Genomic DNA, 24,586 nt, shown 5'->3' on the forward strand with positions numbered 1-24,586 from the left:
ACCCATCTCGGTTCAACCTTATAGAATGGCACCAGCCGAGTTGGCCGAGCTCAAATCGCAGATTGAAGAATTGATGGATAAGAAGTTCATCAGGCCGAGTGTTTCACCATGGGGAGCACCTGTGTTGTTGGTCAAGAAGAAGGATGGCAGCTCTCGGCTCTGCATTGATTATAGACAACTTAATAAGCTGACCATCAAGAACAAGTATCCATTGCCAAGGATTGACGACCTACTGGACCAACTGCAAGGTGCGTGCGTATTTTCAAAGATAGATTTACGTTCAGGCTATCACCAAATCAGAGTGAAGGAGGGAGATATTCAAAAGACTGCTTTTCGGTCTCGTTATGGTCATTATGAGTACGTGGTGATGCCCTTTGGAGTGACAAACGCACCTGCAATCTTCATGGACTACATGAACAGGATTTTTAGGCCGTACCTTGACAAATTTGTAGTAGTGTTCATTGATGACATCCTCATTTACTCCAAGAGCTTTGACGAACATGAAGACCACTTGAGGATCGTCTTAAGCGTGTTGAGGGAAAAAGAATTGTATGCCAAGCGTTCGAAGTGTGAATTCTGGATGAAGGAAATCCAATTTTTGGGACACGTAGTTTCTGCTGGAGGTATTTCTGTCGATCCAGCCAAAGTGAAAGCAGTCCTGGATTGGGAAAGCCCACGTTCGGTCACAGAGGTTAGGAGCTTCGTGGGGCTTGCGGGCTACTATAGGCGGTTCATTGAGGGATTCTCTAAGATAGTAGCCCCTCTGACGTATCTCACCAGGAAAGACCAGCCGTTCGCATGGACCGATCGTTGTGAGGAGAGCTTCCAGGAATTGAAGAAGAAACTAACGAGCGCCCCAGTGTTGGTCATTCCAGACACGACCAAACCTTTTGAAGTGTATTGTGACGCGTCGTATCAAGGTTTGGGCTGCGTATTGATGCAGGAGAGGAAGGTAGTGGCGTACGCTTCTAGGCAGTTGAAGATCCACGAGAAGAATTACCCCACACACGACTTAGAGTTGGCAGCAGTCGTGTTTGCACTTAAGATTTGGAGGCATCATCTCTATGGAGCAACGTTTCAAGTATTTAGTGATCACAAGAGTCTCAAGTACCTCTTTGATCAAAAGGAATTGAATATGAGGCAAAGGAGGTGGCTCGAATTTTTGAAAGATTATGAGTTTGAGCTGTTGTATCACCCGGGAAAGGCTAATGTAGTAGCAGACGCCTTGAGTAGGAAGGCAGTAAGGGTCTCGGCAATGATGGTGAAAGAGCTGAGCTTGGTGGAAAGTTTTAGAGATCTAAGGTTACAGTTCGATTTAGGAGCGAACGTGATTAGATGTTGTAACCTTAGACTTTCCAGTGATGTGTTTGATCAGATCAGAGTGAAACAGCGTGAAGATGAGGAATTGACAAAGATATTGAGTGCGCTCGGCACAGATCAGGCTAAGGGATTCAATATTGGAACGGACGATTTACTGCGCTATATGGATAGAACGTGCGTTCCAAACGACGGCGAACTGAAGAGAATCATCCTGGAGGAAGGACATCACAGCCGTCTTAGCATGCATCCGGGCATGACTAAGATGTATCAGGACCTCCGTTTGTCATTCTGGTGGCCTGGGATGAAGAGTGACATTGCACGTTTTGTAGCGTCTTGTTTAACTTGTCAACGTGCAAAGGCCGAACACCAAAGACCAGGTGGGTTGCTGCAGCCATTGGAGATTCCAGAATGGAAGTGGGATAGCATTTCCATGGATTTCGTGACCCATCTGCCACGCACGGTCAGAAACCATGATTCAGTTTGGGTGATTGTGGATAGATTAACTAAGAGCGCCCACTTCCTAGCAGTCAACCTAAAGATGTCAATGACAAACTTGGCCAAATTGTACGTTAAAGAGATCGTTCGGTTGCATGGAGTTCCTTCGAGCATTATTTCAGACCGAGACACGAGATTCACATCTCGTTTTTGGAAATCGTTGCAAGGAGAACTGGGAAGCAAGTTGCAAATGAGTTCTGCCTATCACCCTCAGACGGACGGCCAATCTGAGCGAACCATCCAGACGCTCGAGGATTTATTGAGGACGTGCGTCCTAGATCATATGGGAGTATGGGATGAAGTTCTACCGCTCGTTGAATTCACGTATAACAACAGTTTTCAAGCAAGCATAGGGATGGCACCGTTTGAAGCTCTCTATGGAAGAAAATGTCGAACGCCACTGTGTTGGTTTCAAGAAGGAGAGAACGTATTAACTGGACCTGAATTGATCCAGCAAACAACTGAGAAGGTGAAGTTGATCCAAGAAAGATTGAAGACGTCTCAAAGCAGGCAGAAATCTTATGCTGATAAGAGAAGAAGACCCTTAGAGTTCGCTGCTGGAGATCACGTGTTTCTCAGGCTGAATCCAATCACTGGAGTGGGAAGAGTTCTTCGTCCAAAGAAGCTTTCACCCAAGTTCGTAGGGCCTTATCAAATTTTGAAGAAGATTGGATCAGTGGCGTATGAGCTAGCTTTACCACCTCAATTGTCCAACCTACATCCAGTCTTCCACGTTTCCCAACTCAGGAAGTATATAACCGATCCCTCACACATACTGGAGTTGGAAGACGTCCAGCTTCGCCCAGACCGAACGCTGAAGATGCAACCCATTCGTGTGGAAGATAGCCGCACCAAACTCTACAAGGGAAAGCAAGTTAGTCTGATAAAGGTAGTATGGGATGCAAGGACTGGCGACTCAACATGGGAGATTGAAGAGGCTATGAAGGAGCTATACCCTCAATTGTTCCCTGGTAAGTCCTAGAATTTTCGAGGACGAAAATTTTTGTAGTTAGGGGGATTGTGAGACCCTATATATTTAACGCACCAAATCCCACACTCTGAACCCCATTTAATGCACTGTGCCACGTCAAAACCCACTCACTTCCACTCTGCATGCGTTTGCCAAGTGTCACGGCTGGAACCTTCTAAAAACGTTAGTGGAAGGCAAGTGGCATGCGGAGAATGGGCGTGTGTCCTGCGTGGGAAGAGAAAAATATTTTCTGAAAACTCTTCCTCTTCCTTCTGCGTGTTTCATCTTCTTCCCTGCAACCCTGATTTCTTCTTCTCCAACTTCTCTCTAAAACTCCTTCATCTTCTCTCTAAGATAACTCACTGTCATCCACTCCGATTCCATTTCAGATACCGTAGAAACATTCCCTACACCGTGAGCATCGTTCTGAACCGAACAGAACTGAAATCTGAACTGGTAAGTTCTCAAACCCTAAAACGCTCCGTTCAGAGTTGCATGCGGACCCTGGTACTGCTGCATGTTAGAATTTAAGCTAAGTCTTTCTACCTTTCTTGTGGCTAGATTTAGTGAAACACTTGAGAAGCACGTTGCGGGTAGGGAAACCATATTTGGACGAGTTAAAAATCACTCGCTTAGGGAGTTCACTGCTAGACCAGGTAAGGGAAGCTTTAGTAATTTAATTTAATACTTGTTTGATGTGTATGAAAGCAATGAAGTGTACTGGATGTCTGAAATGCATGAAATATTTGATGTTTAGTTATACATGAACGAGCATGGTTGCACTGGATGTATGTGATGAATATTGTTTGAACTGTATGCTGAGAATGAAATGTATGATTTGGAATATGATTAAGTTTCTGTATGGTTTGGGATGATAATATGAATTTTGTAATGTATGAGATTTATGGTGGAGAGAGATTTTAAGTTATGAATCGTATGAAAACTGTAAAGTTATTGTAAAATGAAAAATCTGGAAAATATCATATTCTCTGCTTGATAAAATACGCTCGTCCTTGTACGGTCATATACCGTTCGGTTTCTCTAAAATTGATTTAGAATGAAATTCTTTCATTTGGAAAGGATTCTGTCTTATAACGAGCGTCCCTATTTGAAATGCTAATTGAGCGTTCGTCTTAAGTAGCGCTCGGTCTTATGTCGAGCGTTCGCCTTAATAGTGTTCAGTCATTAATTGAGCGTTCGTCCAAATGGATTCTCGGTCTTGTATCGAGCGTTCGTCCTAAGTGGCGCTCGGTTCAAATGTGTTCGGTTCAAATGAAAGCTCACGACACCGTGAACGATCCTACGGTTTCTGAAACGAGAACAGAGGTGTTGATGGTGAGTTATCTTAGAGAGAAGATGAAGAAGGTTTAGAGAGATGTTGGAGGAAAGAAGAGCAAGAGTTCCGTGAGGAAGAAGGTGAAATGCAGAATTGATGGAAAGTGTTTTTCAGAGAAATCATTTCTCTCCCACGTCAAACGGCCATGCATTCACGTACCGCTACCTGGTTTCCACTACAGCTTTTAGAAGCTTCTGACGTGACAGATGGCGTCAGTGCATGCAGAGGGTGTTTTCCCTTCCCACACAGGACGAACGTCCGTTCTCTGCATGACACTTGTTTTCCACTAACATTTTTTGGAACGTTCCCTCAGTGACACATGGCAGGTGCATGCAGAGTGGAAGTGAGTGGGTTTTGATGTGGCAAGGTGTAATAAATGGTGATCAGAGTGTGGATTTAAGTGCTTAATTATTCAGGTTCTCACATTCCCCCTAACTACAAAAATTTTCGTCCTCGAAAATTCTAAAGCTTACCAGGAAATAGGTGCGGGTATAATTCCTTCACAGCCTCTTCAACCTCCCATGTTGAATCACCAGTCTTCGCGTCCCACACCACTTTCACAAGACGAACGTCCTTTCCTTTGTAGAGTCTGGTGCGGCTGTCTTCAATGCAGACTGGTTGCATCTCCAGCGTTCGGTCTGGGCGAAGTTGGACGTCTTCCAACTCCAGTACGTGTGATGGATCAGCTACATACTTCCGGAGCTGAGAAACGTGAAAGACTGGATGGAGATTGGACAGTTGAGGTGGTAAAGCTAGCTCATACGCCACTGATCCAATCTTCTTCAGAATTTGATAAGGCCCTACGAATTTGGGTGAAAGCTTCTTTGGACGAAGGACTCTTCCCACTCCAGTGATTGGATTCAACCTGAGAAACACGTGATCTCCAGTAGCGAACTCTAAGGGTCTTCTTCTCTTATCAGCATAAGATTTCTGCCTGCTTTGAGACGTCTTCAATCGTTCTTGAATCAGTTTCACCTTCTCGGTTGTTTGCTGGATTAATTCTGGTCCTGTTAATACATTCTCGCCTTCTTGGAACCAACACAATGGTGTTTGACACTTCCTTCCATAAAGAGCTTCAAACGGCGCCATTCCTATGCTTGCTTGAAAACTGTTGTTATAAGTGAATTCAACGAGCGGTAGAACTTCATCCCATACTCCCATATGATCTAGGACGCACGTCCTCAACAAGTCCTCGAGCGTCTGGATGGTTCGCTCAGATTGGTCGTCCGTCTGAGGGTGATAGGCAGAACTCATTCGCAACTTGCTTCCCAATTCTCCTTGCAACGATTGCCAAAAACGAGATGTGAATCTCGTGTCTCGGTCTGAAATGATGCTGGACGGTACTCCATGTAGACGAACGATCTCTTTGATGTAGAGCTTGGCCAAGTTGGTCATAGACATCTTCAAGTTGACCGCTAGGAAGTGAGCACTCTTTGTTAGACGATCCACTACTACCCAAATAGAATCGTGATTCTTGACCGTGCGAGGCAAGTGAGTCACGAAGTCCATTGAAATGCTGTCCCACTTCCATTCGGGAATCTCCAAAGGTTGTAGTAAGCCGCCCGGTCTTTGATACTCCGCTTTGGCACGTTGACAGGTTAAACATGATGCCACAAAACGTGCGACATCACTCTTCATTCCAGGCCACCAGAACGAACTCCGAAGATCTTGGTACATCTTAGTCATACCAGGATGAATGCTAAGACGACTATGATGTGCTTCCTCCAATATGATTCGCTTCAGCTCGCCATCATTAGGAACGCACGTCCTACCCAAGTAACGCAACATATCGTCCGTTCCCGCATTGAACTGCTTAGCTTGATCCGTACCAAGCGCGTTTAAAATCTTCACCAGCTCATCATCCTCACGTTGCTTCATCCAGATTCGGTCGAACACATCACTTGTTATTCTAAAGGTGCAGCATTTGATACTGTTCGGCTCCAACTCGAACTGCAACCTTAAATCTCTAAAGCTTTCCACCAGATTGAGTTCTTTCACCATCATAGTTGAAACATGAACTGACTTCCTGCTTAGCGCGTCCGCAACTACGTTAGCCTTTCCCGGATGGTAAAGTAACTCAAATTCATAATCTTTCAAAAATTCTAGCCACCTCCTTTGCCTCATATTCAGCTCCTTTTGATCAAAGAGATACTTAAGACTCTTGTGATCACTAAAGACTTGAAACGTTGCTCCATACAGATGATGCCTCCAGATTTTTAGTGCAAACACGACTGCTGTCAATTCTAAGTCGTGGGTGGGGTAATTCTTCTCATGGATCTTCAACTGCCTAGAAGCGTACGCCACTACCTTCCTCTCCTGCATCAATACGCAGCCCAAACCTTGATACGACGCGTCACAATACACTTCAAAAGGTTTGGTCGTGTCTGGAATGACCAACACTGGGGCGCTCGTTAGTTTCTTCTTCAATTCCTGGAAGCTCTCCTCACAACGATCGGTCCATGCGAACGGCTGGTCTTTCCTGGTGAGATACGTCAGAGGGGCTACTATCTTAGAGAATCCCTCAATGAACCGCCTATAGTAGCCCGCAAGCCCTACGAAGCTCCTAACCTCTGTGACCGAACGTGGGCTTTCCCAATCCAAGACTGCTTTCACTTTGGCTGGATCGACAGAAATACCTCCAGCAGAAACTACGTGTCCCAAAAATTGGATTTCCTTCATCCAGAATTCACACTTCGAACGCTTGGCATACAATTCTTTTTCCCTCAACACGCTTAAGACGATCCTCAAGTGATCTTCATGTTCGTCAAAGCTCTTGGAGTAAATGAGGATGTCATCAATGAACACTACTACAAATTTGTCAAGGTACGGTCTAAAAATCCTGTTCATGTAGTCCATGAAGATTGCAGGTGCGTTTGTCACTCCAAAGGGCATCACCACGTACTCATAATGACCATAACGAGACCGAAAAGCAGTCTTTTGAATATCTCCCTCCTTCACTCTGATTTGGTGATAGCCTGAACGTAAATCTATCTTTGAAAATACGCACGCACCTTGCAGTTGGTCCAGTAGGTCGTCAATCCTTGGCAATGGATACTTGTTCTTGATAGTCAGCTTATTAAGTTGCCTATAATCAATGCAGAGCCGAGAGCTGCCATCCTTCTTCTTGACCAGCAACACAGGTGCTCCCCATGGTGAAACGCTCGGCCTGATGAACTTCTTATCCATCAATTCTTCAATCTGCATTTTTAGCTCGGCCAACTCGGCTGGTGCCATCCTATAAGGTTGAACCGAGATGGGTGCATCAGTTGTCACCAGGTCGATCGTGAATTCGACCTCACGAACGGGAGGTAGACCAGGGACTTCATCCGGAAAGACGTCCGGAAAGTCATCCACTACCGTTCGTCCTCCACTGTTCTCACCATTGGACGAACGCTCCACTTCGTTGTCTTCATACGTCATGATCAGAAAACAGCTCGCTCCTTCCATGATGTCCTCCTTCAACTGACCGCGATCAACAGATAACTCCTCCTCTTCTTCACCTGGGAAGACTAACTCCTTCTTCCCACAATCAATGAGAATCCGATTGGTAGCCAACCAATCCATCCCTAAAATTACTTCTAAGTCTTGAAGGGGTAAGCAAATGAGATTGACCTTATATCTACGCCCCTCAACTTCTATAGGACATCTTACACAAACTGTAGACGTCTTGATCCCACCAGCCGCTGGGGTTGACACCACCAAGTCGAACTGTAATTCACTCTCCACTAGCCCCAGTTTCTCAACGCACGCCTTCGAGATGAAGGAATGAGTTGCCCCCGAATCATACAACACACCACACGGCTTCCCAAACAATAAGCAAGTGCTGGTGATGAGTGTACCTGAACGAGCAGCTTCAGCACCAGTAATTGCATAAACTCTCCCTGTAGCTTGCGCACGTCCACTTCTTCCTTGTTGGGCTCTTCTAGCGTTCGGCGGTCTTGATACCGCACGGCCTCCCATATTACACTCCTGATCCGAGTGTCCACTCCTTCTGCATTTAGTGCAGTATTTTCCCCCATTCAGTTGAGGACAAGCCCACCTAAGATGCGGTCCTCCACACTGGAAACATGCCAAACTTCTTGACTGTCCAGACTGGCCGACAGTAGCCACAGCTTGCGATCCCCCAGAGGATTGGCCTGGACGAACGTACGGGGGTCGTCTTACAGTAGAATTGTTTCTTGCTAACACCGGCCCCCTGCTCAACTGATGCTTCTTCTGTTGCTCGGCCTCAGCAACGTTCTTCTCCAGTACCTTTGCTCTCTCAACCATGGCGGGAAATGATCTAATGCACAGGCTGGATATCAATACCTTCAAGTCGCTTCTCAACCCGTTTTCAAACTTCCTGCATTGCCATTCTCCACTCGTAGCCATGGTATTAAAACGGACCAAATGCTTGAACCTATTAGTATATTCTGATACCGACATTCCCCCTTGCACCAACTGTAAAAACTCCACTTCTTTAGCATAACGTACGCTGTCCGGGAAGTACTCTTCGTAGAATTTCGTCCTGAAAACTGCCCAATTCACAGGACTATGAGCGTCCGTCAAAATCGCCCTCATGCTCGTCCACCAGTGACTTGCTTCACCAGTCAGCAAGTATTCAGTAAATGCTAAGCGGTTGTCGTCCGGGCACCTCTTAGCATTGTAAATCCGCTCCATATCCCTGAGCCACTGATCCGCTTCATTCGGAAGACCCTTCCCATTGAACTTGGCCGGATGGTGTTGGAGAAAACTCTCCAAACTCCACTCAGTAGTAGGAGGGGCAGCGTTAGAAGAGGACGCTCCAGCCGCGCCCCTAGTTGCAGCCAATATCTCCATTAACTGCCGCTGCGTCGCCTCAGAGTTGGATCGAGAAGCTTCCAGACCTGCATAGCTGCCTGATTTTGCTGCATCAGGGTGGCGTTCTGCTCCATAAGGGTGGTATTCTGCTGTTGGAGTCTGTCGATCACCGTCTCCAACAACCTAGCGCTGCTGGAAGTATCCGGTTCATTAGGTTGAGGTGGGGGAGGAAGTCTAGGAGCCATGTATTCTCTGGACACAGAGAAAACGAACGTTAATAATGTTCAAAGAGTTGAGAAATACTCATTCAAACACACATTAAGCACACAACAAAGCATAGTGTACTCATAACCTATACGTCCTTAAAAGAACAAAACTGCTCTGAGATGGAACATAGTGTAACTATGTTCATTCTCTGAGTGTTTTTTTTTTTAAGAATTTTAATTCCTAATTCATGTGTTTAACTAGTAGAAAGTGAATAGGAGACGGTGAAATATTTATTCTTCATCTATCACTTTTCCTTTTAGAACAATTTATCTAAGGGTGTGTTCACTTGGAGGAGAGGATTTGTGGGAGAGTGAGTGGATGGATTTGAGAGGATTTGAGGGTGAATTTTTTGTTGTTTGTTTGAGTGGATTTGGAGGTAATTGATAGTAGATTTAGAAGTAAAGTTTATGAGAATTAGTGTAGGATTTGATTGATGTTATAAATAAAAAAAATTGTTTAATGAATAGAAATGAAAGATTACCAAAATACCCCTAATTATTAAAGTAATATAAAATGATAATTATTAATATTATAATTAGTAAAAATTGAAGATTTTAATTAGTAAAAATTAAAGATTATTAAAATATATTTAATAGTAAAAATAATATAAAATTATAATTATTAATATTATATATAATTCTAAAAATTATTATAAGAAGAGAAAAAAATAAAAATTAATTTTTATATGAAAAAATTGTATTATTATTATTACTATTTATTATTATTATTATAATAATTATTATTTTTTTATTATTATAATAATTATGTTATTATTATTATTATTATTATTATTATTAAAACCATAAGGGTAATATAATAAAATTACACCAAATCTCTTCAAATCTCTCCTAACATGAGAGATGGGAGTTGGTAAACAATCCCGCATTTTCATCCGCGGTATCACCCTCATTTCTTTGCAAGCGAACAAAAAGAATCCCGCATTTCCATTTTCTTAAATCCCATCTACAGGGAAATCCGCTCAAACGAATAGAGCATAAGTCTTAGTTTAAGACATATGTGACACATGCATATATAGTTAGTATAATAATTGTTAATAAACTTTATTATGGATGAAAGATTTATTAATAATTATCAATGATAAAAAAATCATCTATAATTATTCATTGTAATTAATTTGTCATTGACGAATTTGTAATTATTAATAAAAAATTTCGATAAATATTATGATCTTTCTTCTCTATTTCTTTTTTTTTTCTTTTTCCTCCTATTTCTTTTCCTTCTCTTCTTCTTTTTTATTATTTTTATTCTTTTTTTTTCCTCTTTTCCTTCTATTCTTCTTGCTCATTGCTCATCTTCCTCTCAGTTCATTTTTTTCTTTCTCTTCCTTTCCTTCATCATCTTCCTCATATTCATTTTCTTTCTTTTACTTTTTATTAATGAATTTTATTATGAAATACAAAACATAAAATTTGATGTCATTTTATTGACAAAGATTACACAACAAATTTCATAGGTAAAAAAATTATAAGTTAGATTTATTTTTATTGATAAAATTTTATTGGTAATGAAAACTTCTTACATTCTCCTGTTTCTTTTCTTCCTCCATTATTGTCACTATGATCTCCACTATTGCTTCTCCACCGCTACATCATTGAGTTGTTGTGTTTCTAGTGCAATCATTACTATCACCATTACCTAATTTTTCTCCTCCTTCTCTTCCTTTTGTTGTTGTTCTTTTCATTAATTTATAAACATATTTTAACAAATTTGATGAAAGATTTAACACTTATTTTATCAATGAATTTTTAAAAATTGAATTATTAACAATGAATTTATTAACAAATGTAATGAAAAAATAAATTTATTAACAAATATAATGACAAAATGATTAAAATCTAAAATAAGAATTTGATTTCCTTTATCAATAAAATTTATTGACAAAAGAATATGTGTAATTAAAATTATAATTTATAACAAATTTTTTCATTAATTTTTATCAACGGGTCCATTATTATTAAAATTTCTGTCAATAATTAAAATTTTGATATAATAATAAATTTTATTAACAAAAGTTTCCGTCAATAATTAAAATTGTATTTTAATGACCGATTTTACTGCAAAAATTTTCGTCAAATAAGAGATATATGTTTCTGCCAAGTGAAATAAAGGAAACCATTATTTAAAAAATTCATAGAAGAAAAAAAGAAGCAAAATATATATAATTTGACCAACAAGAGCTAATAGAAAACATAATATGAAAATTCAAAACATAGTAGGAATTGAGAATAAGAAAAACATGATGTACCTTTATTCTTGAATAAGAAGGATATATGTCATGAACATTTGCCAGTTGAATCTAGCAATTCAAGATAAGAACTACAAAGAAATTCTCAAACTTTCAAAGATAATGCTCTCACAAATGATAATATATATATATATATATATATATATATATATATATATATATATATATATATATATATATATATATATATATATATATATATATATATATATATATTTCTGTAAAATTGATTAAAGAATAGTACATCGTCTCTAGTTTTGGTTTATTTATGGCTTACTTTAGGAAAGGCGTAGATATATATACTTATTGAAATTAAATTAAGTTCAATCAACTAATTAAAGTTAACTAAATACGTATAGCTAATTAAAAATTAACTAAAGTAAATTAATTAAGATTGACGAATATAAGTTGTTTCCACATAGAAAAATGTAAAACATGAATCTTATTATGGTATATCATTCTTAAACAACACGTACCCAATATTCAAACAAAACAAAATTTGAAAATTTTCAAACAACTCATTATTTTATATTTTCTTTACTCTTCTTTTTCTTTTTTACCTGTAATATTCTTTGACTCAATTTTTATTATTGACAAGTTTCATAATGAATCAATGAAAAATTGTTTCAGGCAACGGTTACTTTATATTCAAATACTTGAATAAATATCTCCAATTGAAAATGCGGAAAGGTAGCTATAAAACACTTAATTATACAGCATCTCACTTTTAAGACTCTTTCAATTCAGATAACATACTTTTTATATTTTCAGAATTTAAGATTATTAAGATACATTATATTCTGTCTTCAATAATAATTTATACACATAATGCAAAGATACAAAGAATAGTTGATAACAATAATACGAAAAGAAGCAACTGCCAATTTTCCTTTCTTCCAAATTCTTTGTGAGAATCAAACTTTATTAATTTGGATTAATTTGGAAATTCAAGTGTAAGTCTAAGTGTCACGTTAAATAGAGATAAGGAAGTAAAGTATTATATAAAGAAAGACTCGTTAATCCATTATCTTAAAGTTTTTGGTAGAGAGTGATGTTGATCCCTTATTAGTTTTGAGTCTAGTAATATTTAATTTGATTTTAATAAAGATAAAATAAGGATAGGTAATTATGTTTTTCTATTTATTTAGATACAATATTATTTTATGATAGATTAAGTAGATTTTATTTTTAAGATAGTTGATATTTTATTTTCTGTTTTTATTTTTATATCCGTAATATTGTAAATGTCACGGTTATTTATAGTCCTTCAATTATCAATGAATAGTAAACTCAATTCCAGAAAATACCGGAGTGTGATGAGATTTTCTTATCAATGGTATTAGAGCCTGGTTCTAAGTATTGAGAGAGAAAAAGAGAGAGAAGAGAGACTCAAACACCGTGTAAAAAAAATGCTTGATTTTTTTTTTTGTGAGAAAGATGACAAAGGTTGTCAATTGTATGAGTGTGCCCCAATTGACGAGAAAAATCAATTATGATAATTGATGCCTACAGATGAAGGCGTTATTGAGATTTCAAGACATTTGAGATGTGGTGGGAGACAGCTATGTTGAACTTGATGAAGACGAACATCAGACAGTGGCACAGATAACCGCGTTGAAGAAATCACGTGCAAGAGATGAGTCAGTATTTCCTCTAAATGCAGTAGATGAGTTGGGATTCAAAAAAAATAGCGAATGCTAAATTAACAAAGGAAGCCAGAGAGATATTAGAGGTTGCATATAAAGGTGACAACCATATTCCAAACATCTTGGGATCTCAATACTGCCTTCATCTATAGGCACCAATTATCATAATTAGTTTTTCTCGTTAATTGTGGCATACTCATACCATTGAGAACCTTTGTCATCTCTCTCACAAAAAAAATCAAGCACCCTTTTTTTTGCCATGGTGTTTGACTTTCTCCTGTCTCTTTTTTTCTCTCTCGGTACTCAGAACCAGGCTTTGATACCATTGATAAGAAAATATCACATTACACACTCTCAAATATTTTTTTTAAATTGAATCTAGTATTCATTGATAATTGAAGGGTTATAAATAATAGTGATACTTACAATATTACAGAAATAAAGACAAAAACTGAAATAAAATATCAACTATTTTAAAAATAAAATCTACTTAATTTATAATAAAATAATATTTATCTAAATAAACAAAAAATCATAACTACCTATCCCTATTTTATCCCTATCAAAATCAAACTAAATATTAATATACCAAAAACTAATAAATTAAAATTTAAACAAAATTATTAATAAAACCCTCAAATTTAAGTTTATTCCATATATATATATATATATATATATATATATATATATATATATATATATATATTACATTATTGTCTATCAAAAGTTTTAGTTTGATAATTTGCATAATTTAAAAAAAAATGCATTGCGTATTACGTTGGTAAAAATTCTAAATATGTTTCTCACATTAAGAAAGCTTAATAAATAACCAGTAATTCTTATATCAAAATTAAAAAAATGTTGTTATCTAGTTATACCTTATGATAAATTTCTGTTAATTTTGTCTGTGTATTCAAAATACATATATACACATTAATTTTGATATTTTAAAATATATTATAAATTTTATTAATATATTAACATCAATGTATTTTTAATGATCAATAGATATACACACTAAAAAACTCAATTAGAAAATCTGGACTCACAATTATTCACAACTTCTTTAACAATGATAATAATATTATAAAAGAAAAATTAATAGAAAAAATAATGCTCCCATATTTTTCTAGAAATGATACAAGTTTTAAATAATTATTTTTAAAAATAATATTCCCATATTTATATTTATCGAATTATAAAAAATTCAATCTAACTGTATACTTTTGAAAATAATTTTTTTAAGTTTGAATTTTTTTAAAATGCTGTAATATTTATTTTTAAGTAGCATTGATGTGGTTTAACCTCTTCCGTAAATTAAGTTTAAAAAAAAAAACTGGAAAATGACATAGATTTGTCCATGATCTTAAAAATAGGTGTGAAACAAAACGAATAGAATAAAAAACAGGATAAGAATATTTAATTTAAGATAAATTAGAAAAAAAAATATGAATGAAAATACGGAAAGCACAAAATAAAAATCACTAATGACGAATCTAACAAAATTAAACTTGAAATGGAAAATACTCGTAAGGCACACATGGTAATATCGCTTAGAAAATAAATTTTAGTTTAATTTAATTTCATAAAATTATTTATAAAATAAAATTTGTAATTTTTTATATACAGTAAATTAACTTTGTTTTTTAATTGATGTGAATTTTTTTAATGAATATGAGACTTCTATTATATTTTTAAAGAAACATATAATAAGAGATTAAATATCAAGGTTCAATAAAAATGTGTTTTAATCCATTTTTCTCGTATTATATTAAAAAATAACTTTAAATCTAATTTAATTATAAAATAAATTTTAATACTATAAATTAATATTATATTTAATTAATGTGAAACGTGGGATAATTTTATCTTATTTTTTATAGTAGTCATTCATCTATTTATTTCTTATTTATTTTCTCTTTACTTTATTTGTTTTATTGTTGCAGTACCAACAAATGACTGACAGAATGTTAGGTGTGTTTTCATATATCACAAAATTGAATTTCGAAAACTAATTGTACAATAATTTAAGCTATAAGGAGTTAGTTTTGGAATTTGTTAAAATTCAACATTTATAATATTTATTATTAAGAATATATTTTGGAAATATGTTTTCAAAATATTTATGTATAGCTAAAATATATTTTGGCACAAAACTTCTGAAGTATTACTTACAAAAAGATGAGTAAGGGACCCACTGAAAAAGAAAGTGATTCTTTAAAACGAAATGAAAAAAAAAAAACATCTACTAACAATCCATCTCCATCTGAAATTCTGACACATGCCCCCCTATTTTTGGTTTTTTTTGTGATTTTTAATTCCTATCGTTTACTGGAATCTTCAAACTATCCCTAATACCTTATCTGATTTACAACAATGCCACTTATAAAATATTCTTATACCTTTTAGAACTATAAAATGTCACTTTTTATTATTATTATAATATTTTTTCTATTATATTATCATTATTACTATTATTATTTTTATTATAATTATAATTTGTAATAGGTAAATGATATGTGTTTAGAAATTAAAATTAGTATAACTATTTATTCATAAATGAATATATATAATTTATTATATTTTATATATAGTTAATTCATAATTAATATAATTTAAATATTTTAGAATAATTCTTTTTCACATATCTAATAGTTCTTTTATATTTTTTTTGTGTGTTTTGCTTGTGTATTTTGCGGTAATTATTTCACGATGTTAGTGAATAAATAATTAGATAATAATACTTCTTCATATAATAATACTTCTTTGGTATAAGATGGAGATGATGCTAAGTAGTTTTATAGTCTTCTAATAATTATTTTGTATATAAATTCTTTCTTTTTTTAAAAACTGATTTGAACTATTATATATTTTTATTATTATAGTTTCTTTTTTATATTTGTAGTAACACATTATATACTAGGTATGCGTGTTTTAGTTTTATCGATTTTGTTTAATAATTTTATATTATTAAATATGATGTTACAATATTATTAAAATTAAAATTATTATTATTGGTATTAGTATTATTTTTGGTATTATTTGTAAAATATGTATATATTTTATTTAGTAAAGATCCATGTATACATATTTCATTTTAATATATTATATAACTCAAATTTAATTATAAATCTTAATCACATAACAATATTATTTTACTACACATTATGAATTAATTATTGTCAATTATTATAACATCTCGTTTTAATAGTATCAAACTACTAAACTAAAATGTTACATATATGATAACTTATAAGGAATTTGAAGATACTATAGTAGAAGATCCTACTCTTAACAAACAAAAACTATCTATTATGTTGCTTCTATCTTTCAATCAAACGTTGAATCAACATGAAAAGATGTCTCCTTTCTAAGCTCACACTGATTAAGGTGATCATTGCAAAAGTGAAAACAACACATAGACAGACAACACAAAAAGAAAGAGTAAGCTAGATACAAAAACAATTCATATAATACATTAACATCTCAAGCATCACACATAGTTCACATATAACAATTAAATCAAAACATCATAAACATGCCAAGAGTTAGACTAGTGATGGAATCCTCCTTGACGTAGTCCTCCTTGTATATTTTTACTTTTCCTAGCTTAGCTCTTAAGGAGCATGGATTACTATAAATACCCAACTCCTCTCTTGTATTAGGACTTTTGAGAATAATGAGAATTGAATTTTTTGAATTAGAAATTATTCTCTCTTGAAAGTCATAGGCTAGAGAGTCCAAAGACTCCCTCTAGCCACTTTCCAGCACACTACCTTCATTTTCATTTTCCTTGAATTTCATTGTGCTCCACCTTATTTCTCTCACTTCCACGACACTGTTTCCATACGCGTCAGCCATTCCTTCGCTGCCACATCTTCAGCGCTTCAACCACATCTCGCTGCCCTTGCGCGTCTTCATTTTTTTGTGTTTCTTCTTTCACGAGAGCATTTCTCTCTCGAGTCCCTCGTCTCCAGCCATGGTTCTTCACGGTGAGTCTTCTATCCTTGCAGATTCACTTTGTCATTCTCGTTTCTCCCTCGTCACAGCCTCTTCCACCATTTTGTTCATATTTTGATCATTTAAACACCTCTCTTCACATCGTTTTCCATTTTCCACCGATTGAACCCTCCTTTATTTCGATCTAAACCTTTTCCACCGTTCAATCTTGAGTTCGAACCGATTAATCGGTTCATTTTTGAGTTTTCCCTTATTTCTAGGGTTCGTTCATGATTTTAGGGTTTTCTATTCGAGTTTAACCTTCTGTTCTTGTTCTTCTTCGAGTTTTTGTCCATTCCGCTGCGTCTTTACTCTCTGGAGGAAGCTTCGAGGAGCTCGCACAGTTTCGGTCGTCAGCTTCTCGGGCGTTCGTCCATCAAGTGGTATCAGAGCAAGGTCGAACACGCTTCGAAGGTAAGTATCTCGGTTCGTCTCTATTCTGAGTTAAGTGTTTCGCATCTCTGTTTCGATTCTACTGTTCTTGCGTTGTTTCGATAATGTCTTGGTGTTTCATCTTGTTTTTCTCGGTTTGGTTTTGATTCTTTGCGTTTTGTTTCGTTCAATTTCTGTTTCGTTCATTGTTTCTGTTTTGAGTTTTGTTTCATTTGATTCAGTGTTGTTTTTTTGTTTTGTCTCGCGTCTTTGATTCAAATCGTGTTGATCTGTTTAGCTTATGCATTGTTCATCATTTCTTTTACTGTCTTGTTTTGAGTTCTATATTCTGATTAGGTGCATCTGTGCATTTTTCTGTGTTTGAGTCAGTGTTTCATCATTTTAAATCGGTGCATTCTATTTTGAGTCAATTTTCTTTTGAAATCCAAGTTCAGTTTGTCTAAAAGTCATGTGCATTGGTTGAAACTGATGTAGTTTTTGAATGTCCTAAAACTGATTTCAGTTGTGCATTTGATCGTCAAATTGTGTTTGAGCCTTGGTATAAACTCTATCACACCACAAAAGCAATGAAACATTTAAATGAATGAGCTGGTTGATAGATATCCATTGGCCAATCCAATTGATTCTTTAAAGTTGAAAAATGTTTTAGTCCAGATTCTTTTGCTAAATTCATTTCTGGATTTTGAGCTGCTGTTAAAAAGCAAGTGCATACTGCAAAGATCAATGAAAGGCATAACCTAGATTAGTAGTACTTGTGAACACAGTTAAACCTTGTTGTAGCAGTTGGCCGATCTGCATTACTTTGCTTGAGTCTATTTTCTTTGTGTTTTGAATCTGGTTTAGCATATAGATCCTTGCTAGACATCTTACATCAATTTCATAGTGTGTTTTTCAAACTTTAAATTTTGTTTTTGAGTTTAGTTAGCTGATCAAAAGCTATTTGATTTCATTGAGTCAAAATTTGAGTGGTTAAGTTGCTTACATTGAGTAATTTGGGGGCTGACTAAGTCAAATTTTGAGATAGTGTGTTTCTGCACCTATTTGCTTTACAAACAAGTTTGTTTTAGTTGTTTGAAACTGATGATGCAAAGAAACCACGAGTTATAGCTGCCCTAAGCATTTGCACTCTTTAAACCACCAAATTTTTGGCATTTTTCATTGACAAGTTGCTAGTTGGTTGCCTTTTCTGAAATCTGTGATTGGTGCATGTGAAATTGAGTTGTCATTGCAGCAAAAGCTTGGTCGTTCTGTTTTCATATAAAAAAAAAATTGACAAAAGAAACATTTACATAGTTATAAAAAGCTGAAAGACCAGTGCAATTAACTTTTCTGAAATCTGATGCACCAGAAAACTGTTGCTCTCTATTAGCATTTTATCAAACAGTTTCACTCAATTGCTTTGAGCTTAAAATCTTGATGATATTGCAACTTGTTTCTGTTTTTTCGTTTTATGAATCTGTTCTAGTGCCAATCATAGGATCCTGTTTGTTGTGCTCACTTTGATCAAAAAGCTTTGTTTCTTGCTTGTCTTGGTTGATAACTCTGGTTTTGTCTATCACATGTAAAATCTGATCTGCTGTCCTTAATTTGAGCTTTGATTGATTTATTCATCTGATCTAGAGTTGTCTTAAGCAATAGATCTGCTGTACTGTCATTGTTTTGTGGCTGTCCTACTCTGTTCTGCATATCACTTTGCCTTGTCTAGCCTTTGCCTGTTTGAGAAGTTGTTACACTCTGGTTTCTGGAAATTGAAAGAAGGTTTGTGTGCTTGGTAGCATCTTAGGTGGTGGTGGTCTGAAAGACTTTCCAGCTTTGTACTGCCAAGGGATAATCTTCCTTCCAAACCTTTTCATTTATGTGCTTTAAATTTCAAAAGAGAAGCCTGAGTGTAGTGAGTTTAGTGAGGCTGACTTGGCCTAATTCTTTGGAAATTTGAAATAGAGAATTTTATTGTTCATCTAACTGTGATGCTGACTGTTAATTGTGCAGGAAAAAGAGTTTGAGTGATCAAACTAAAGCAGCTGTGATTGTACTCATTTTAATCTGCCTTTGCATTCATTTTGAACCTTAAATTGTTTGCTGAATCACTGCTACTTTACCTGTTCTGATTACATTTTGAACTTCTTCATTTCTGCATCAACACTGTTTTAATTGCCAATTCCTGATTTCATTAGTGAGTTATAAACTGTTTGCTGAAATCATTGAGATATTATATGTCTGAATGTGATTACTGATTTCATGGTTTGCTTACAATTGTTGAAATCTGTTGAGTCCTTATTAGCACCATCATTCTTTCTTTGTTGAGATCATTTTTCCAAATGCATATAGAAAATAATTTTCTGGTATTAATCACATGCAGATTTCAGTTTTGTTCAGATTGATTGAATTACATCCATTGCATCTGGTTAATGTCCATTCCTATTTGTATTTGCTGGATTTGGGTTTGATTTTGTATGCAGAAATGAACCAGTGCAGGGTGTCCAATAGGAGTTGATATTAGTTTAGAATGAGCAACCAGAAGCAGAAGCAATTCTTGTGGGAATGTTGAACTAAAGGGAGTCTTTCACCTTAAATTGCTCCTGTTTTGGTTGAACTATTCCTGTTATAGCTTGTATTGCTTAGCATTATTTGGAAGTTGATCTGGTATGATAATTTTTGTACACTAGGATTAGCCAATCTGAATCTGATTCTGAATTGGAATTGTTCTGCATTGCATTGGATTAATCTGATTTTGATTAGACTAGGGTGGTTGTTAATCAGTTTGGTTTCAGCGTAGACTTATATCCTTTTGAATCTGGTATAATGACCATTTGCATGTGTCTAATAGAATCTGGTTTGATTTTGTTGTGTGCAGACCTGATTTGTTGAGAGTTTAGCTTGAGCAGGAAATTACTGAGAAAACAACAACCTAAGCATTTAATTTGGAAGCTTTGAACTAAAGGGAGTTATCTAGTTTAATTGCTTCTGACTGTTTAAACTCTTTTGGATTTAAATTGCTCATTGTTGAATTACATCATCTGCTGAATTGGTGTGAATTATCTGTGCAGAGTTGTTTTCATTGGAATTCAAATTGTCTAGGAGTTTATTTGAGCAGCAGCAGATTCTTAGTGGAAAGCTTGTGCAGCCAAGAGAAAGGGAAGTTCTTACTGCCCTATATCCTCTTTTGCAATCTGTTTTAACTAAGTGAATACTCAGTGATGCAGGTTGTCGCGGCCCGTCAAATTTGATTGCACGAAATTAAATGCAGTATATCTAGGAAGTGACTCCTAGGTCGTCTCTCAAGGACCAATTTTGGTGGTTCAGTCTCAGATTTAACACGAAAGGGGGGGGATTGTTTGTGATTTTTGGATTGAATGTGGTAAAATTAAAATTTAAAACTGGAAAAAAATAAGACAACTGAATTTAAAAACAGTGAAATAAATTTTAACAACGGTAAAAACAAGCGGTAAAAGACGATAAAAACGGAAAATGGAAACTTCTAACCGTGCTTGAATTTGAAATGCAACAAGAATAAATATGCTGAAAAAGTAATTATTCCCCAAATTGAAATGCACCAAGTAAGCTGAAAAGTAAAATAATGAAATGCATATTCATCACAAAAATGGTAAACAACACGTGAACAAGAACCAGACTAACCAAACTTCGCTAAATTGAACAAAATTAAATGTTCACAATACAGTTTGCTACTGGAAAAAAAACTAAAATGTTGTGCGGAGAACCGAGAGCTATCTAATGGAATGGTGGAACGAAAAATGAAGCTCCTGGAAGAGAAGACCTCTCCCAGGTCGTAATACCCCCTGCTGCAACTCTCGGCCCTCTCTTTATACACACACGACACCCACCTTTTCCATCCAAGTAATTAGAGATGTTTGTCTCTATGTGGCCTTCCAGCCATGAGTGTCTCCCATTAACACACTTTTTAAATTATTCTCCCACTAATAACTTCTTTCATATTTAGGTAGGCCCCTCCATTCTCGGTTCATCTTCTCAAACTCCCCTAGGTGTACACCAAAGTTGCTGTCTTTTTCTTTTGTTTTCTGCTGCCATGACTCAATGTGGGCTTCTCTTCTCTTGCTACAACTTCATTCACGTATTGGACCTCTTCCTTTTTGTGCACAAAGAAAAACAAAGATGCCTCTCTAATTCCAACTGGACTTGCTTACTGGAACAACGCCGTAAATCCTTTCTCCTTTGGACGTGAGTCAGCTCACATGCATCCAAGCTTGTCTCTTTTCCTCTTCATTGCTGCTGGCATGATGTGTGCGCGTGCAGCTGTTGGCTTCCTGGATGTATTACACCAAAGTGAAGGCCCCTTACTCTTGGACTGTGGTGGCTTCTTGGACAAAGCATTCCTTCCACTGCTGGATGCCACACTGCTGCCACCGTGAATCTGCCCTTCATTCTTCTCCCTGGCGTGTGTTGCTGCAATGGACGTTGGACCACTTTGAAATGAAAGCTTCCTTTCTCTTTTCCAGCCAGCAGTGTGCTTCCTTCCCTTGCAAGCCGTGATTTAAGCTTACTCCCATGACAGTGAATACACCGTTCCAGCTCCATGCTCACGGCTGTTGCATCTTCTTGCTTCCACTTCCGCCTCAAACTCTTGGATTGGATTGCTACTGGCTGGAACGTGTTGGACGTGGAAGGTGGCTTCTACTGCTGGTTGAACGTTGAAGCCGCTGCTGGTGCACCGTGTAGTGTTATTGCTGCTGCCCATTCTTCATTTTGTTGGACCAAGATTAAAACAACATCTTCATGTGCTGCTGCCCTCATCTATTACGTGCAGCCAGCCAGGAGAAAGGTGACAAGCACCTCACTGGTGTTGTTACTTTCTTGTGGGCCGTGTGATTATATTGATTGGAAGCAATAATTGTGGTGGAAGACTTGAATAAATCTCACTTTCTCGTGTAGATCACATAGTACATGGAGCATTATCATTTTTTTAGTAATAAGTATATTTCACATGTGGATGGCAGGGACCTCTTTCACATTTCCAACATTAACAAAGATTCACGTGTGCCCATAAATCTGTCCTCCAATTCTACGCATGGCCATGACTCCACTTTCTTCCATTAATTGCTCTTTGGAATTGCAAAATGAAAGGGCCGTGTGCTATCAATTTATTTTAGCAATAACATTACAAATTCAGCACTTTCTTGGACTTCTCTTGGCCGTGAAGTGTATAGGAGTTCCAAATCAAATTTTCCATTTCAAACACACAAATTAAATCAACACAGTGTGCAAATGAAATTTCTTTAAAATGTCTTAGAATACTTTCAGAATTTTCCCTGCACTAAATAATGTAAATAATTAGTCTCAGATAATTCAAATTAATTAAAATAAGAATTTCCGATCGGATTAAACTCAATTCAATAAAACGGGATAATACTGGACATTATAGCACAATTCCCTGATTAAAATCGGTACAATAAGCTAAGTGAAGTGAAGAAAATAATGATTCATCACTCAGCAGTTTTGTGCATTTGTGATTATAGGATAAACCAGAAGCTAGAAAAGGGGCCAAAGTTGGCTGAACCAGCAACAGGAGTGTACATCTTTTTGGCACAAGGACTTGGCATCAAAAGTGGATTGTAGCTTACCAGGACCAGGACCGTAGCATAGTTTGCTTTCTTTGTATTTGATTTGTTCAAATTGTTTGTAATAGGCTGGTGTTAGCCACTGTTAGCTTTAGCTTTTGTTTTGTAAAAGGGCCTTTTATAAAGTCCAAGTGCTTTGGAAGAGTCCTTGGTGCTCTTTCAAACTCTTGGCAACTTTACTTGCTTTAAATTTAGCATAGGTAGATAGATGAATGTGTGATTTGATTTGTGTTTGTCGTAGGGGTCATTAGAGTCTGTTGGTTTCTTAAGTGTTTTTGCTTGTTTGATTTTGTGTTTCACGTTTAGGGGTGATTTAGGCTAAAAGGGATTAAACTCTAAGCCTTATCACATTAGAGTCCGAGAGTCTAGTCTTTTAATTGTTTGTGATTGTTTGAGTTGTGTACTTTGTTTCTAAAGGTGATTTTAGTTTAAGGGGTAATTAGTTAGTAGCCTAAGACATTTCTGGCAAGGCAAGACTTGGTACTTAAGCAGCTCTTTAGCTCACCTCTCTTACCTGGGACTTGTCTAAGTGAAAGTTTTGAACCCTTTAGATTAAGAAAACTTTTAAAAACAAAGATGTCTTCTTATGGTTCATATAGGTCTTCTAGGTTAGATAATGTTGATGAAATGTTTAAACAAGCTAGGAATCTTCCATTCTTTGGTAAAGACATAGGAGCATTAACATACCTAGCTTGGGAAAAAGAAATTGATAAAATAAATCCTTGGTTTTATGAAGAGAGTGAATATTATGTCCTTAGCATATATCTCTCTAAGTTAGAAGAGCATGCAAGTGAGTGGTGGGATGAAAGACAATATCATGTTAGGAAAGGTAGAAAGTCCTCCATTCGTGATTGGCATGATTTAAAAGCTTGCATGAGAAGAAAGTTTTTGCCTTCAAGCATTAAAAGAAACCTAGAACTAATTAGGGATTGCATTGATGATGGAAAATTATTTCTTGAGAGTTTAAATGATCATGGGTTTCTTCGTAGAGAATTAGAATTTGGGGCAAGACTTAAGGAGATCAAGGATAAGAAAAGAGAAAGAGAGATTGAGAGAAAAGAAAAGGAAGAAAGGAAAGAAGAAGAGAAGAGAGAGAGAAAACAAATAGAGAAAAGAGAAGAGAGAAGAAGAGAGGAATTAAGAAGAGAAGAAGAGAGGAATTAAGAAGAGAAGAAGAGAGAAAAGAAGAAAAGAGAGAAAGGCAAGAAAGAGAGAAGAAAGAAAAGGAGAAATTGTTACTGATGACAAATCCTATTCTTTCAAAGACTGTGGAACCTAAAAGGGAAGGTTTCCAAATCTTAACTTCTTTTCCAATAATTGATTACTTTTCAATTTTTGACTTCTCTTTCAAACCAATTGTCATGAAAACATTTTCAAAATATGACAATTCAAATCTTGAGTTATTGTTATCTTTAAGAAAACAATTAACTCAAGATAAAATTGAATTTGGACTTCTAAAATTTTCAAAGATTACTAATCAAAGTATTAGAAGTTCTTATTCTCTTGTTTTTAAAGAAAAAT

At 36.0% G+C, this 24,586-nt stretch overlaps 1 protein-coding gene across 1 annotated transcript; it reads right to left on the reverse strand.

Moving 5' to 3' along the window:
• Positions 1-4,583: 4,583 nt before the first annotated feature.
• On the reverse strand, positions 4,584-8,939 carry LOC108320179 (uncharacterized). The gene is made up of 4 exons (XM_052874587.1): positions 7,961-8,939; positions 6,300-7,846; positions 5,780-6,176; positions 4,584-5,398 (listed from the first exon to the last, which is right to left on the reverse strand). Exons 1-4 carry the CDS (start codon positions 8,937-8,939, stop codon positions 4,584-4,586), a joined length of 3,738 nt encoding a protein of 1,245 aa, XP_052730547.1.
• Positions 8,940-24,586: the final 15,647 nt, after the last annotated feature.

Source organism: Vigna angularis, chromosome 3 (assembly GCF_016808095.1).
Source record: "Vigna angularis cultivar LongXiaoDou No.4 chromosome 3, ASM1680809v1, whole genome shotgun sequence".
NCBI classification, from domain to species: Eukaryota; Viridiplantae; Streptophyta; class Magnoliopsida; order Fabales; family Fabaceae; genus Vigna; species Vigna angularis.

What these genes read in the sequence shown, in the direction of transcription:
- LOC108320179 (XM_052874587.1), bottom strand. Translation starts at nt 8,939, where the DNA reads ATGGAGATATTGGCTGCAACTAGGGGCGCGGCTGGAGCGTCCTCTTCT. An exon ending in TGTATGGAGCAACGTTTCAA is followed by an intron (nt 6,177 to 6,299) that starts GTCTTTAGTGAT and finishes CATCCGGGAAAG; the next exon opens with GCTAACGTAGTTGCGGACGC. An exon ending in GATGTACCAAGATCTTCGGA is followed by an intron (nt 5,399 to 5,779) that starts GTTCGTTCTGGT and finishes AATCGTTGCAAG; the next exon opens with GAGAATTGGGAAGCAAGTTG.